Below are 17578 nucleotides of genomic sequence, written 5' to 3' on the forward strand. Positions count from 1 at the left end.
ACGGAACCATTTTTCCCTGCAAAACAAATTAAGGTTAGAAAACTTTTAATCAGAAGAGTCTCACTTTGGGTGCAACAGGATATACCTTCTCTCCTCAGCACCCTCCGTGCTCCTGTTCTGCATGATCCAGAATTACATGGTTATTTTTGTGTTTAACACACCAAAATCCACATGATACAGTAAATACTGTATGTTTTCCTCTGTTAAATTTCAGCAGATTTGACCTGCCACAATGTAACAAATGTTGCATTATTTAATACATCTGATAATTAAAGGGTGCGTTGCATAAAACCAAACTCATAATTCTGTCCTGTGCATGAACAGTGGTTTTCGCACAGCACACAATTTCGCAAGCCAGGCATAATTACATCCTTAATGGTTCAACCCAAAAAAAAAAAATTGTCATATTTTTTTTATATATCAATGCATCAATTAACATCCGAAAATTGACTGATCAAAATAAAAAGGCAACGTTCAGTCTCATGTAAAGCTTACCTTTCATTGCACTACAGTTCCTAGATTTCCATTATGTTCAGACAGATTTGCTGAAAACCACCGTTGTTCACTATACATCATCGTCATGTAGACAATTGTAAGCTGTACAAAGGTGCCACTTCGCTCAGACGAAAATTGATAGACCCCATAAAAATGTAATGGATGAAGGCAAGACAGGCCCAAAGACAGTGAGACAAACCCATATGTTCCAAAGGGCACCCCACTTTAAGCTATGCAGAGAGAAGAAAGGGGAACATATTGATGTCCGAGGTGATCATTATCATCCAATGAAGGCCAATCCACTGCGGGCATCTTGCACAAGTATGGCCCTGCTCACTAGGAAAGGCAATCACTCAGACAAAACAATTCATAGTTATTAAAGGGCAACAATGGAAGAAAACATTTATTGTTGGAGTCTTTGTGCAGTAAAAAGCCCACGTAGACAGGTACATGGGCTATTACTGGTTTAGGCACACTAGGAAACACTGACTATTGAACATATGGCAAAAGGAATAACTGAAACACAGGAAAACAGAGCTATGACACTGTGATGATTTAGGCAAATATTACAATGTGAAGAAAGGTTGTGGGATTTCCCTGGAGAAGATATTGACTTAATCCTCAGATTCAAGACCATGCCTAGTAATAGCTGGGACTGCAGCATATTCACACTACTAAACGATGAGCTTGGTTTTTATTTGTTGAAGAATATAGGAACTTCATATACCTCATTTAGAAATGTAAGTTTAAGGCATACCTTAGCTTCCTGGTTCGTGTTGTCTGCATTATATTTCCCCCCCGTTGAATTGAATGTCTGTCTCATACTGTCATCAATAACATTTTCTTTATCCTCTTACGCAATGATGTTGCGTTGTATTGCTGTGTTATGCGTGGTGGTGTTAAATGTCACTGAAACAGTGAAGGGAATCGGAGATCTGCACAAATAGGCTGTGCTACAGTCCACCTTTACATGATTACTCATACGAGATGTCACTTTAAAAAACATGCCAAGATAGACTATTCTCATCATACTTTTTGGTATTCTAGGATGTCAGTGCTCCGAGTATGTGGCTACTTGGGATCTGCATGGTGGCCAGCAGTTTATGGCAGATCTCTTTGGTCCAGGCAGGACTGTCTGGTTTGTACTAGGCCTGGGCTGAGTTCCGCTACGTGGAACTCCACCAAGTCACCAAAAAACGTACATGGGGTTCTGCAAGCGGCGTAGTGTGTTACGTCGTGACGTTCGTGCTGGGTGTTTGTACCGAGCCGTAAAATCAGTGTGAATGGCACCACTCGCAGCAAGAGAGGGCGCTGCTTTTCTCTGCTGCTCAAATTTGATTTTCTACACGAGCAGCAGCTTCCTCATCGCGAACAGGTTTCTCAATGCGAGAGGTAGCAACAATCCGTGACCGCCCGTGTTGAGAAATCTCGCCGGGAGGTGGTCTGGAGTAAGATTTTCCTCGCTCTTCAACTTAATATTGGCGAGCGTGAGCTGAGTTTTTTTAAAACCTAGTTTGTATTGAGCTTTTATTTGAGCGTGCTGGTATACCCTGTATCTGTGCCGTTCACTTGCCTGCAAGATTCACCAGGATCTGTCATACATTATACACCTGTTCCAGTGATGATGATGGATCAGGTACCAAATGGACATATTATAAGGTGACATGGATTTGATCAATTTGATACTGGGAGGACTGTCATAAAGTCTAGATGAAGGCTTCTTCATCTTATGGTTAAAGGCAGAAGGTAGGATAGAGTTAGTTTACTATACCTGGGAAGTCTTGAGGGGTTGTGAGATAGAGTACCATATGCTAATAGGTAGGTTGCAGGTTTTCATGGGCAGGGTGGCAGTGGGTACTACTGGTGTTGATTGGAGAGGCATAGTTACTATACAGCATCCATATTTTGAGGTTGTTGTGTTGGGTGGTGCTTCCCAGTTTGGGTTGAGTGTCTGTTCTCTTGGTATGGAGTGCTGTGTTGGGTGGTGCTTCCCAGTTTGGGTTGAGTGTCTGTTCTCTTGGTATGGAGTGCTGGCAGGGACGTAGCTTGGTTAGGAAGACTGGGGCGGTGTGAGCTTCAGATTTTCCGACAATCACGCTGCCATAACATATTAGTCATTTTATGAGAAGTCGCGCATAAGCAGGTTTTAAGGACCAGGGGAAAGGAGTGCAGATTTGAGGGGTACGTAAAACACACTATTTGGTAACATACAGAGACGAGGTGTGTGTGAGTTTTTGTCTGAACGAGTATTTAAAAATCCCAGGTTAAATTCAACGGACACCTTATCGTTCCTGTCTGAAAGCCCCTGTACCCAGCTACCTAATAAATAATACATTTATTGGGGGGTGTAACACCCCAAATACCCTCCACCCCCTAAGCTACGCCTCTGTGTGCTGGTCTGTGCTGTCCACAGCTCTCAACTATGCTTATATTGGTAGAAGGATAATAGTTCTGGGTTTTATCCAAATACGGAGGCAAGGAAGAATGAATTTGGAAGGAAGCTCAAGAGGCAGGGTTATGCATCTCTTCTGAATATAGAGGGCATGCCCCTGAAGTCTCTGTTGATCTCTCTCTTCCAGGTGCAAAGCTATTCCTTCTACAGGTCATGCTGTGCTGTTATTAACATTCAGAAAAAGTTCCATACATTAACATACAACAAGTAAAATTTGAATTGGTAGTCCATTGGGGGAACTTTGTTTATTATTCCTCAGAATGTCGTAACTAGATGTTTGATGGGCATTCTATCCAATTTGCAAAGCGTTCTTTATTTATAGAGAGCTGTAAGCATGTAATTGGGGAGTGTCAGCTGTGGGAAGCTGTAGTGGATGACACTGGAACTTAATCCTTATGTAGCTTTTATGGGTCTCTGACAAAGTCTCTGGTAGAGCTCCTGAAAGTAGTGTCCTTGTTGTAAGGAGTTTAGGTAGGGACTTTCAGGATTTCCTATAAAAAAAGAAGGTGATTTTAGGCAATACTTGTGACAAGTTTTGGATCTGTCCTTGCAACAGCAGGAGCCAGGTACTACTGCAAACTCACTAAATAAGTACTTCCGCATTGGGTGATGATGATCTCTGATCCCCTGGGGTGGATTAGCTCCGTTATTAAAGCTCAACATTTGAAAACTACTGGAATAAGCACAAAAAGTAACAGTACTGATGCTAAAGAAGGCAAAACCTAATTTAAAGAAGCTTTGGTACTGAAGAAAAGTTAGTACCTCATTTGGGAGGGAATGAAACATTAACTCGGGGAAAGGGGTAGTCATCTGTGTTTACCTTGTGTAGCTGAAATTACTTTTTAACACCCAGTGTAAAATGAATAAGCTCTCTATTGACAGCTTATACAGATACATACATGTTCAGAGCTTTATTAACAACACCCCTAGCAGGGTCAAAGGAGAGCTCAATTGTCATTGTTAATCATATCATAACATACTAGAGCACAAAGGTATTCCTTACAGCACATGCCCAGGAACTACTAAGAGACTGTATTACACCAATAAAATAAGAAAAGAGGCACCACACCTCTCCCCCTGTAAACAATTGAAACACAAAGGCTACATAAAGACTTAGATGGACCTTTAACTCATCTATCTGTTATAAAAGCTAGGAAAAAAACAATGAACAGTTAACTCATGATACACAAACCTACATCCTGATAAATGAATTAAACTAGAGATGACTGTTGGTTAAAATATTCATCATACTTAATTACATTTAAAACACACAGAATTACAATAGGGATGAATTTGAAACTTCACATCTTACTTATTGTCAAAAATATTCACATAGGTTGGCTGCTTGCGTATTCTAAGACTCCTTCGTTTACCAACATTATTGTCTCATACATTAGCAGATGAAGTAATTGAACCCTGTTTATTAATATTATCATCACCTGTTGTAAAATGACTTGACTGTGGTTTGACAGCCACAACATGATTCAAATTCCAAACCCTTTCATCCTGTGTTTTTATTGCATTCCTGAAGAACTTAATAACTTTATATTCCTTAGTGAACTTGGACCACTGTCAGCAACCAACAGGTGCTCTGATTTTGACTTTCACCTACTTGAACCAAGATATTTTTCACTCCTTTTCCGTTTGTCAAAATAATACTTTCTCCTCTCTTGATGACCAATTTCCTTTTTTCATCATTCATTTGGAGCATTAAACTTCACACCTTTATTTCAGACCATCCAACCTGGACAAAATAAGTTATTGTGTGATCTACCTATAAAAAGTTCAAAAATAGATTTTCCAGAAGAAGTGTGAGGAGTCATTCTATACACTGTATTTCATTCTTGTAATGCACATCTCCAATCTATTCTGCCAGTTCAAGCAACTTTGATACTTTCTTATAGTTTGTGGGTGTTAAATAGAGCTTTTCTTGTGCAAGGTACCACATTCTTTAATGAGCTGTTCAAATTCCCTCAGACAAAATTGAGGTCCATTAATAGACATAAGTGACTGAGGGAAACACTCACTCTTGAAAACGTCTCTTAAAAATCTCATAGCACTTGATGAGGAATTATTACATACACATGTCACTTCAACCCGCCTGGACTAGAGATCCAGCAAAGCTATGAGAAAGTGTGTGTGATGTTCATCTTTCAAAGGTCCAACTATATCTGTAGCAACTTCATCCCATTGATGACTTGGAGGTTCCCTAGACACCATTGGTGTGTGTTTTGTAATTAAAATCTTGCCAGTATTATTGCATTCTATGCGCTCACAGGCGTTTCTGCCTCAGTGTTCATTCCAGACCACCAAAAGTTGAATCTTAACCTTTCTTTTGTTCTTACTATGCTACTATGCCCATGTGATCTTCATGACAAACAAAAACAATTTATTCTTGAGTGACTCTGAAAAAATGAGTCGGGTACCCCTCAACACTATCAACCGCAAATTAATCTTTCACCACAGACCACAACTTATTTAGAGCATAAACATTTCTTGTTCTTGCCAAATCAGCCACCTTCCTCAACATGTTATCCTTTAACAATTGTGTCTGCATTTCTTCCACTGTTAGTGTGTCTTATGTTACTTCTCACACATAGTTCCTCTTCAACTAAGTCCTTTTGATCACAACCAAATAATATATTCTCACACATGTGTTCAACTAAATGGGACAAATAATCAGCAGGCTTATTATTTTTCTTTTCTAGTCCTAGATAAATGTTCCCCAGTAAAATTAAAATCCTGTAAAGAGATTATCCACTTCCTTATTTCTGAAGACATGGAGTCTAATCCTTTCTTCATGAAAACCTTTTTCAAAGGTTTGTGATCTAGTCATGCCCTTTATTAATTCCCAAAACTTCCTCCAAGCCTGAAAAATGACCAAAGCATCACTCTCTATCACTGAGTAATTCACTTCCACACCATATAAACAATTAGAAGCACATGTAATCAATTGTTCATCACCTCTCCTCTTTTTTAGTAGAACAGCACCCAGACAGTTTGAGCTGGCATCAGTGACAACAATGATCTCATTACTGGGAACGGACGCTTGTAAATTAGGGACAGTCTTAAGGTGATCCTTAATGGAAACAAACTCTTCTATACGCTGTTAAGTCCACTGAAATGCATCCTTCTTGTTCAGTAGTTTCCTTATTTAGACATACCTCTCAGCATACCCTTTAATAACTTTATTATACAATTCCACCATTCTCAAGAAATAAACGAACTCTTCTTTGTTTGATGGTTCTTTCATATTAATGATGGTATCAACCAGATCCTTCTTAGGTGATGCTCCTGATCCAGAAAGGTGACGACTAGGATAGTTGACCTCAGTGACCCCAAACTTGTGTTTGTCTTTTCTCAGAGTTAGACCGGCTTCAGTTAGCTTCTTTAGCATGGAACCAACCCTAAAATCATGTTCTTCCCTACTTTCAACAAAGATAAGGAGATCATCTTGATAGCAGTGAACACCATGCAACGCTTCAACACTTTTGGCATCACCCTGTGAAAAACAGAGGCAGCATGTTATGAGTCCAAAAAGCCTCCTTTAAAATTTAAATGCTCTCATCTGCGTTATGTAAGCCGTTGGCTCCCATGGATCACTATCTAGTTCAATTTGATGATATACTGAGGTTAGATCAGGTGTCGTGAAATACTTAGCACTCTTGAGCCTTAATCATCTAGTCTGTATTGGGGAGTGGAAACCTATCTGCTACAGTTTTGCAATTAAGAGCTCTTAAATCAATGCACAATAGTATATCTCCACCTGATTGTTTAGCAACCACAATAGGGGCTAACCACTGAGTGGCTTCAACAGATTTGATGACATCTAGACCAAGTAACTTCTGTTATTCCTTGTTCATATTCTCTCAATAACCTTGCATACCTCTTTAGTCTAATATGATGTTTATATCCTTTAAGGCAACCTGAACAGTCATCGAATATATATATATATATATATATATATATATATATATATATATATATATATATATATATATATTATGGAGGACACTGGTCCTATGATTTATTGACATTTGTTCTTTTGGGAGAAATAAATACCTGCTTCATCCACTTTTTGCTTATTTCTTACGGAGGAGAGAGGCCCGTACCTTTATTTTTCTGCTGAAGCGAAGAGCAGAGAGGGACTGTTTCTATATGTATATATATATATTATTTCATGTTCAAAATCAGTGTGATTATTTTTTGATTTCTTGAATTTGTACTTGTGGATTAGCAGTGGGGTTGAGTTTGATACACAGTAGTCTTTGAAGTGGCCAAATTATGTGAATGTAACTTTGGGAGAAACATAAACTTTCCCTAGGGTGCTCCGGTTACCAAAAACTAATCTTTCAACAAAATAGCCCAGCATTTTTATAGGAAACCCTCCATATCCTCCGGGACACACATCCAACTCACATAATGCTACATTAATCTCAAATTTCTCTTCATATGTTGCTTTCAAAATTGTCAATTGAGAACAGGTTTCAAACCTCAACAGAATGATTAATTTCCCTGTCTCACTTGGGTGACTGCCCTTTGAACTGTCATTTACTCCATCAATGTGGAAAATCATTTATTGAGTAATCTCCATCACCTCTTTAAATGTATTTTTGTGACTATTGCAGCCTTTACCAAAATGTCCTTTCTTTCTACAGACATTTCAATTGGAATGTAAGGCAGGGCAGTGACTAGCATTGGCTCTATGGCCTAATCTGCCACATCTGTAACATTCTACTGAAAACATTGTTTCCCCATCATTGACCCACTCATTTCTCTTTTTCACCATACTACCAGTTTTTTCTACTCTCCGTTCTTTAGAATTTATTTGCAGATTTGTTTTAACACACTTAACCTTGTGTTCCACTCTTTTCGCAATAGGGATCACTTCCTCTAAAGGGGGTTCATCCTCTAGCCAGAGCTCCTCCCTTATCTTATCATTGCAGCATGTTAACACAAATTGGTCTTGAATACTGTCCTCTACCATTCCCCCATGTTGATGCAAGTTTCTTTAAACTGGTAATCTTAAATTTAACTTTTTTTTTTACGCTGCTCTCTTAACCTAAAGTAATATCTCTCCTTAATAGTGCTAATATAAGAAATATAATGTCTATCTAATTTTAAAATGCATATTTCATACTGATTCAGACTTCTCCGCTCATAATCACAAAGATCAGGTAGTGTCTCTAGTATTTTCTGCCTTTTTCCTCCTATACAGTGTGAAAGAAGTGAGTGCTTATGTTTAGCACTAAGAGTAGTCCCACATACTCTTGCATAATTTGGAAAGACTTCCTTTCATTTGCTCTACTTTATAATAGGTTCAACAGGTCTGTTAAAAATAATTGAGGTGGAATTACATTCTGCATTTCGACAATAAATACTAACCCATGAAACCAGAAACTAATTGTACCTATATTATAAATAGCAAAAAGGCAATCAAAGATTGTTAAAATATATGTTTGGTGTGCCTGTCAATGAGAAACAGGCTGCTGCTCCTTCTTTTGTTAATTACAAAAAAGTTTAATCAATCGAAGATTGTCAAAGTATAGTTTTTGCGTACCTATCAATGAAGGGCAGGCAACAGCTACTTGCACCTTCTTATATCGTTTTTAGATAAAATTTAGGTGTGCATGTCACCGACTGATCGATCCAACTTGCAGAAGAAACCAGCTTCTACTTCCTTGCAGAATGCAAACAAAACTTACTTGAAACAAGGTTGACCAGAAATAGCTGACACGCAGACTATGGTCTTCGACACCAAAAATGCGTTGATAAATAAAAACACATGAAAAAATGAAACTGTAACTCTGACCACAAGTATTGGGCTTCAAAATGGTGTGTACCTCACATCACTCAATCTGTAACTTCCCCTACACACAAAATGTCGACATGTACTGTGTGAGTTAAAACATCAGTCCCAAGTTTGGGATACAGCACCGTCTTAAAGTGGATGATTCATCATTAAGCACCAGTTTCCATGTGCAGCAGGTCTTGTTATTCCACACAGGTGTTTTTTTCTTGAGAAAGTAAGGCTTACTGTGTGGCAAATGGAACCCTCCTCCCCTTTGGGCAGGAACTTTGCTTGAAATCAGAAGAGTTCCCTTCATGTTTCGCCATATTGTCTCTTTTAAACTCCTACAAAGGTGAGAACTTACTGTGATCTTACTCCAATTTTCCAATTATCTGGTGAGGTGTTGATAGAGAGACGGGTGTTAACTTTAATCCTCTTCTCCAGTGTTAAAAAAGAAGAAGATGCACGCTATTGAAAGTGTATAAAGAAAAAGGTTAAGGGCCAGATGTATCAAACAGTTTTACCCATTCTGTGCCTATGGAAAATGTGTTCATACATCTGGCCTTAAGAGCTTCATTAAAAACACCTCAGCCAGCTCCGAGGAGAGATCCAACTTTCATTGGTAATCATAACATTTCATTCACAACATTCTAGAGCACAAGGGTATTTCTTACACCACATGTCCAGGAACTACTAAGAGACTGTATTACACCTATAAAATGGGAGAAGAGATACCACCCAGCATGGCCCACCACAGGAAAAAGTGCAAAAGACAATACATAGTTATCAATGATGTTAGAGCCTAATATGTGATTCCCTGGGCTGAGTTGACAAGAATGGCTCGGCCTTTAACTGGGGATGGTGTATTTAAATTTAACCCCAAGTCATTAGTTGGACATTTACTGAAGTTGCAGTCAGTGAGCGGCTTTTAAGGGAAGATATGACTAGTAAGAGGGTGGAAGTGACCATGGTTGGGTGCTTTGCCTAGTGAAGATTGGAAAAAATGCAATATACTTATGCCTATCTGCCCACCTTTGGTTATTTACTCTTTTTCACTAGCAACAACTTCCATTTTGGTGTCTTGAAGTGGTGTTTGTTGACCCAAGTTGACTAGGGAGTTTACTTGATTCTTAAGAATAGTCATTCAATAGCTCCAATTTTTTTAGTCTTTTGGTTTTGTAAAAACATCTAAAGATTGCAAATAAACTGATCACTCACAATGTATACATGTCCATAATCTGCTTTCATTAGTGCTGTGAAAACGTACGACAATCCCTGTTATGGTATGGTTCAAAAGCCACATTTCTAATCTAATAAGGGAATGTTGATTTCATACTGTAAGCTCTGTGTGTTGCTGAAACCATTATTCGCTGTTCTACTTTTTATTTTTTCCTGATCTGTCTTATTGTACCAATTCTCATGAGGATGCTTCATGTTTTCTTTAATGTTCCTCTGCTGGGTGCAAGGTTCTTCTGGCTTGGGTCTGCCATCTTAATGTACTACCACACATGGTAAAGTTTGGTTATGGCCTCCTAAACCATGCTTTCTGGAATTTTAGGTAATTGGCATCGGAATACTTTATCCATATCCTTGGTGGGGAGAAAACCTACTTTCTCCTACTGGTAAAATGGAGAAGGATTGGTGTATGACTGTTGTCTCCGGACGTCACATCTCAAGCTGCAAGAAACATAGGTTCTCCTGCACATTGTACCACTATTTTTGGATTTCCTGTCTGTGGAGCAGCCTTTGGGCTTCACCTCACACCCCCATGGCAGTTTTACTCTGCATCATTTCCCACTGGAAAATACATTCTGCCTAGAGCCCTGCCTCAACAGAGAAGACTTATCAAAACAGTTTTCAATGCTTTAATAGGTCTGCCTGGGGATAAACTGACTCCCACACAGGAAGTGTCTCCAATTTAAGGTGAGAAACCAGCAGTATAAGTACAGGACTATGAATTTAGATCTCAGTATAGCCCACCATGTTTTTTACCATGATCTAGCCATGGTAGTTGCCGTTTTGCAGCTGCAGGCAATCACTCCTATCTCTACCTGGAGGACTGTAGCATCAGTACACTGTTAAAGGAGGAAATAGAGTCCAGTCTTGCCCAAACAATCGGGAAATGTGGGTTCTCTGTCAACTGCCGCTAATCCTCCATGGTGCATTCTGGTTTGAAGCATGGCAAATGCCCTGCATTCTACAGAGGATGATGACTAACTGTCGGGCGATGTACAGCTACAACAAGAACTCCTTGTTATCCTGGTGGTTCCAGAGGCCTCTTGGACTACAGATAGATTGCAGTGAATGGTCTCCACGCTGAGTTTCACTTGTGTTCCCAGCATCTTCATCTGGCACCGAATTAAGACTCGTTGCCGGACAATTATTGCAAGCCATCCCAATCCTTCCATCTTTGGAGCCATCTTTGTGACCGTGGTCACTGCTCCCACCATTTTGGTGGGATGCCCTTTTCATCTGCCCTGCCTGCAGCTTATGGTTGCAGACAACTATACAAAGATGGGGGGTGTTGAAGCAGAAGTCAATGTTTCCAGCATAACAAGCATTTCAACCAGTGATGACACCAAGAGTGGAAATTTGACACACAGACAACACAATGGCCCATTTCTACGTGAGAAAACATGGAAGCGCCTACTCCTTACAGTTTTGCAGTCTATCAATAGAGCAGAGGGTTTGGGAGATAAATTATACCATGTTTCTGCTGGCCTGTCAAAATGCGTAGTCAACAACACCAGAGCAGAGTGCCTCGGGAGGTATCTGCACCCTCTTCATTTGTGGAAACAAAACTAGGAGGTCATTGACACCATCTTTATAGCCTTCCATTGCCCGGTTGTAGATTCCATTTCAAACCAGCTGATTTCCAGTTGTTGTGACTGGTTCACCTCCTGGATGGACTGGGGTCCAACTTACCTATTGAAAAACCTCATGCTGGATTGGGCAAGGACATTCTTGTAGGGCTTCACTCCAGCACCTCTGTGAAGATTTTGTAAAACCCAATAGGTGTAGGGAGTTTTTCTCCAAGGAGGCAGTCAAAAGGCACTTTGGGCCCTCGGTCTGATCCTAGCCTGACTGATGCATAAAACGTTTGAGTCTTTGATCTCCTGTGACACAAAGGTTTTCTCATCGACAACCTCTTTTTTAGTGGCGGATACATCGGATATTTGCATTAATGAGTTGCATGCCCAATACACTTTAGAACCATTTCATGAATCCAACTAGAAGAAGATGGTCTTGAGGACTCGCCCTACCAATGTCTGTAAGGTTCTGCAAGAGTGCTTTTTAAATGAGGAGGCCCCTTCTTATATTCTTTCCACCTCCATATTCCTCCCCAGGTTGGGAGGCCAGTGGACAACTTGTACATTGGACACACCTTACTCTTTTATCTCGACAGACCCTAGGCTCTGCTTTCTACTGATTAACTTTTCGTGACTTTGGACGCAGCAATGCTGACTGTACAGTTGCTAAAACCATCATTGCCGCATGGACTATGCCGCTCTATGACCCTTTTCTACATCTTTCTGGCGCTGAGCCTTCATACGCTCCATGAGTATCCTGCATCAAAAATAATGCATCACCTGTGTCTTTAGTGTGCATATAAGGGAAGGTAAGCATCCTGCTTGTGACGTTCACATGCATACCCATTGCAGTGCTCTGAATTAACAACTTTTAAAACTTCTGGAGCAGATTTCATTCTTGCGACTAGGTGTGAGCGATAACCCCAATTTGATAGTGAGGACTTCTCAGGAGCGGTGTGACCTAGATTATGGGGGCCTTTTCTACAGGATGATGATCACAATTTTGAAGTGGAGTATACATGAGATCAATAGTGTTGTACGTATCATTGTGTTCACTCTCCATGTGTATCAATTTCACTATCTAGCACAGAGGATCTGTCTCAGTAGTCATGAGGGAGATCAGCAGTCACTCAAGACTTCCAAAAATTGTACATGTGAATCACATGCATGTATTTAGTTGTTTTAAGTAATGCTAACATGGAGCCATTTAGGTGCAACTGTGAGGTCTGAATCCCAAAGCACCAGAATGCTGAGGTTGTGCATTGAGGCATACTTGGTATGCACTCAATTTAGAGCTTGTTATTTACGTGTTGTGGAAGCAGAAAAACATCACCATGTCTAGTAGCCTTTCTCTGCAGCACCTCTAAAATTGCCTGAAGTGACACAGTTTGCCTTGTACCTGCAACTCATTTATATTTGGAACTTATGTCCCCTAAGTACTGACTGATTTCATCTTCCATTTGTTTTCATGGGCAGGATTTTAAGCTGGCCTTTGGGAATCGGCGAGGAAGACAAAATGGACGTTGGCACGGGGGCTCAGCTACCATTCTTCAAAGCCCAGGAGATGAAGTGTGGGGAGTGGTCTGGAAAATGAATGTTGACAATTTAAGTTCCCTGGACAAGTAGGTGAATTATCATTTCAAAATCTCACAAATGCAATTCCTTTTCATTAAAACAAAGTTGGTCTGAGGGAACAAATGTCAACCAGTCAAGGGGCTGCAACATCACTCTGTTGTTCCATCAGACCACAACCCTGCCGAGCCTCGACCTCCCTTCGGTGAACATTGACTGCTGCTTAATAGTTTGCGTTCATCACTTGATAGTGTCTAGATGCCCATTGCGTTTTTTTATCACAGTTCTCCACAGAGTCTTTTCTGGACATTGGAATAACAGTCCTAAGGAGTTGATGGCGACTCTTACTTGGCTATATTTGATGTTGGGAGGGTTGGGGGCTGCAGCTTTTGTATTGAACCATCACGACTAAGATCCTGGAGTTGTGGCTGAAAGCTGTGTGAGTTTCTCACACTGTCTATCAGTGGATCAAAGCGGTGCCACTGCTGACTCAAGCTAAATTAAATTAAATGCTCGGCTCGCCTGCTAAACAGTCACTAAATCGCTTTCATGTATTACATTAACATTTTAAAGTTAACTTTAGAACTTTAATGTAATGCACTTTAGCAATTTAGTTATTGTTTATTCTGTTTAAATATGTGAAATATAAATTCAGTATTTACTTACCTACTGCCTGCATGTCCTCTGATACTGGTGTTCTCCTCCAGTCGTCTGGGGCCCTAGAGCTGACTCCCCTAACCATTGCAGATGCTGCTCTCATGCTGTCAATCAGCATGAAAGAAGCTCCAGGATTGGTTGGAGTGGGCTGTCTGAGCACTCTTTCAGGCACTGGATTCCTGTGCCTTCTCCCCACCCGGCTGTCTAAGACAGTTTGTGTTGGAGAGGTTTGAACTGTGCATGTTAGGCTGGCCGTCGCAAGACAGCCGGCCAAATGACATGCACACTTTAAACTGCTATCACCACTCCTTTCTGCTGCCAATCTACAGCAATGGCCATGTCCCAACCTCACAGCTCTGGCAGGCAGAGGAAAAAATAAAACGTAAAATAACTCAGTTTATTACTGTTAGAAATGGGGATTATTGTTATGCACCTTGTCCAAGTAGGGACCCTTCCTTCTAGCTCGGATAAGGGGGTTACATGTGTAAAATAACCCCTGCTCACCCCCTTGGTAGCTTGGCACGAACAGTCAGGCTTATCTCCGAGGCAATGTGTGAAGCAGTTTTAGAAAAATAGGCGCCATTTATCTGTGTACAACCAGACCAAAATGATAAAAACTTCAATACACAGTAATCGAAATACAAATATTGTAAAAATAGAATTAAAATATAGGTTCGAGGCATATGAGCTGCAGATTACACACTTTTGCATAGATCGCCATCTGGTGTTGGGCCCGGATGTTTGCAGTTTGTTTTTCCTCTTCGAAAGTCTTTGGAAGTCACGAGGTCGGTGACTCCTCCCTTGGTTCGTATTGCGCATGGGCTTCGGCTCCTTCCTCAGATTGTTTTTTTCCGCCATCGGGCTCGGATGTAATACTTCGCGCTCCGGTCCTGAACATTTCCAGTTCGCCGATCGAAGTGGAATCCTCGCTCTTCGCGGTATTGTTCAGATCCTGATCTCCTCAATCGCCTTCTCTTCGACACACCTTCGATTCCAGTCGTCGACGGCGGCCTTCGGGCCTATCCAAGCTCTGATCTCGGCTGATGGAAAGAACTCCATTCAAGAAGTGCCCTCGATGTGGGTCCAAGTTCCCCCACACCGATCTTCATGAGGTGTGCAACTTCTGCCTCTCCCCTGAACACGAGGCTCGAGACTGTCCGGCCTGTAAGTCTTTCAGATCGAAAAAGACTATTCGGGACCGAAGAGCCAGACGAAACATGGCACACTCCTTGACCTCCGTTCCAGTCGACATCTTCGGAGACGACATCGAAGATCCGGGACCGCAGCACACCGAAGAGGACCTCGTCAGTGCTTCTGAAGCCGACGACTCAGATGTGGAGGAAATCACTCCGGCGCAGAGGGTCGTGAGTAAAATACCCCCTCCCACACCCGCGCCGACACCCAAAAAGGCTTCGGTCACGCCTTCGCCTCCTGGCCTAGGCAAGACCAAAGACACTGCTTCGAACACCCCACCTTCGGGCCCGGTGAAGAAGCCTGCCAGCGGTGCCGATAAACACACTTCGGCACCGAAAAAGAGATCGGCCTCTACCTCGACACCGAGCTCCGCACCAAAGCCCTCGGTGTCGAAACCCAGCCTCTCGGTACCGACCAAACATCATAAGGCCCTCGGCACCAACACTCCCGCGCCGAAGCCTGCCTCGGCGCCGACCAAAAAATCGGAGGTTCCAAAAAGCACGGCACGGACAAGCCTAAAAAGCCATCGGCCCTGAAACCTTCCGCGCCGACCGAACAGCCATTGTCTCAAGAACTGTTTACAACGGATCCTTTGCAAAAGACACTTACCAAGGATCCAAAAACTGGACATTGGGCACTTTCTTCTAAAAAGAGACATTTGGACAAACCAGCTCCGCCTCCACCTCCAAAGAGGAAAGACTGTGCTACCTCCCCTTTCAGAGTGCCTTCCCTACCTCCTCCACCTCCTCCACCCTCTCCACCTCTGCCCCCTCCGCCTTCTCCACCCCTGCCTCATCGCTCTCCGACCCCGTCTCCAGACCATGATGATCAGGGGGACCCATACTACGATCCAGCAGATGTGCCACAAGACCCCACCCCTACAGGATCCCCAGACCCATGGGACGATTATAATAATCCAGACATTCCAGATGTCCCACAAGATGACCTTTATCCATCCAGGCCATCTCCACCAGAAGACTCATTAGGTTTTCACCACCTACTTCAGAGGGCGGCACATTATCACGGGGTAGAGCTACACACTGACCCGGTAGAGGAAGATTTCCTCCTCGACACCTTTGATACCGCACATAGGTCTACTTCTATACTACCTATGCTCAAAGGGGTAATAAAACATGCGCCAGAGGTTTTTAAAGACCCAGTCAGGGCTAGGGTCCTAAACCCACGCATAGAGAAAAAGTATAAAGCTGCCCCCACAGATCCTGCCTACATCAAAGGGCCAGCGCCACTGGATTCCCTAGTGGTATCCACTGCACGGAAGAGGTCAAATTCCCAGGCGTCAGGCGAAGCACCACCACCTGACAAAGAGTCAAAGCTCCTGGACGCGTCAGGAAAGCGCACTGGCAGCCAATATATGGCGTATCGCCAACACTCAAGCGCTATTGGCCAGATACGACAGAGCGCATTATGATGAACTAGAAACCATCATGCACCATCTCCCAGAAAAATACAGAAATAGGGCCAATGAATTAATTCAAGAGAGTAAGACCATAACTAACACCTCTATACGCTGTGCCTTAGACGCAGCAGACACAGCCTCCAGGGCCATTAACACTAGCGTCCTCCTCCGTCGTCATGCTTGGCTGAGAGTTTCAGGCTTTAAACCTGAGGTACAAGCCTCCATATTAAATCATCCATTTGATCAAGAACATCTATTCGGTCCAAAGGTTGATGAGGCCCTCGAGAAGATGAAGAAAGACACAGATACGGCGAAATCTATGGGAGCCCTACAGTCACACCCTCCTGGGCGCTCCTTTCACCGCTCTTCCGTTCGGGGCACGGGCAGAGGCTACTCCTCAGATAGCGCGTCCACTTCCTACAAATCCCCTGCTCAATCCACCTTCACAAGGGGTTATCAAAGAAGCGGCTATAGAGGCAATAACAATAAAGGCAGAGGCAAAACAAATACCGCCCGCTCTGCCACACCGCCTACCCAATGACTTCCCCCTGCTCCCTCCAGACCATCCCACTCCGGTCGGGGGCAGACTACAAAATTTCCTTCACGTCTGGGAGTCCATCACATCAGACAGATGGGTGACCCAAATTATTCGTTCAGGGTACTGCCTAGAATTGACATCTACCCCCCCAACATTCCACCCAGGCAACGCCCAATGTCACAAGAACATTCCACGTTACTAAAACAGGAGGTAATCTCCCTCCTACAAAAAGAGGCGATAGAACAAGTCCCCGCCAATCAGCAAAATTTAGGGGTCTACTCCCTATATTTTCTGATACCAAAAAGAGACACGACTCTACGACCTATCTTAGATCTCCGGCCTCTAAACACATACATACATTCGGACCATTTTCACATGGTAACACTTCAGCAGGTACTTCCGCTCCTCTCCCAGAACGACTTTCTCACCACATTGGACTTGAAAGACGCATACTTTCACATTCCGGTACACCATGCCCACAGAAAGTACCTCAGATTTGTAGTGGACGGGCAACACTACCAGTTCAAGGTGCTCCCATTCGGGGTCACAACAGCACCAAGGGTATTCACCAAGTGCCTAGCGGAGTGGCGGCACACCTCAGAAGACAGCACATTCATGTCTTCCCATATTTGGACCACTGGCTAATAAAAGC

General features: G+C 42.4%; 1 protein-coding gene across 1 annotated transcript in view; it reads left to right on the plus strand.

The window, feature by feature from the left end:
• Positions 1 to 17578, plus strand: part of GGCT (gamma-glutamylcyclotransferase) — a 149355-nt gene that overhangs the window by 17143 nt on the left and 114634 nt on the right. Inside the window, exon 2 of the mRNA XM_085630631.1 lies at positions 13025 to 13170. Coding sequence (XP_085486757.1) covers positions 13025 to 13170 — 146 coding nt within the window. The remainder of the gene's footprint in view (positions 1 to 13024; positions 13171 to 17578) is intronic.

This window comes from Triturus cristatus, chromosome 10 (assembly GCF_964204655.1).
Source record: "Triturus cristatus chromosome 10, aTriCri1.1, whole genome shotgun sequence".
Taxonomy (NCBI): Eukaryota; Metazoa; Chordata; class Amphibia; order Caudata; family Salamandridae; genus Triturus; species Triturus cristatus.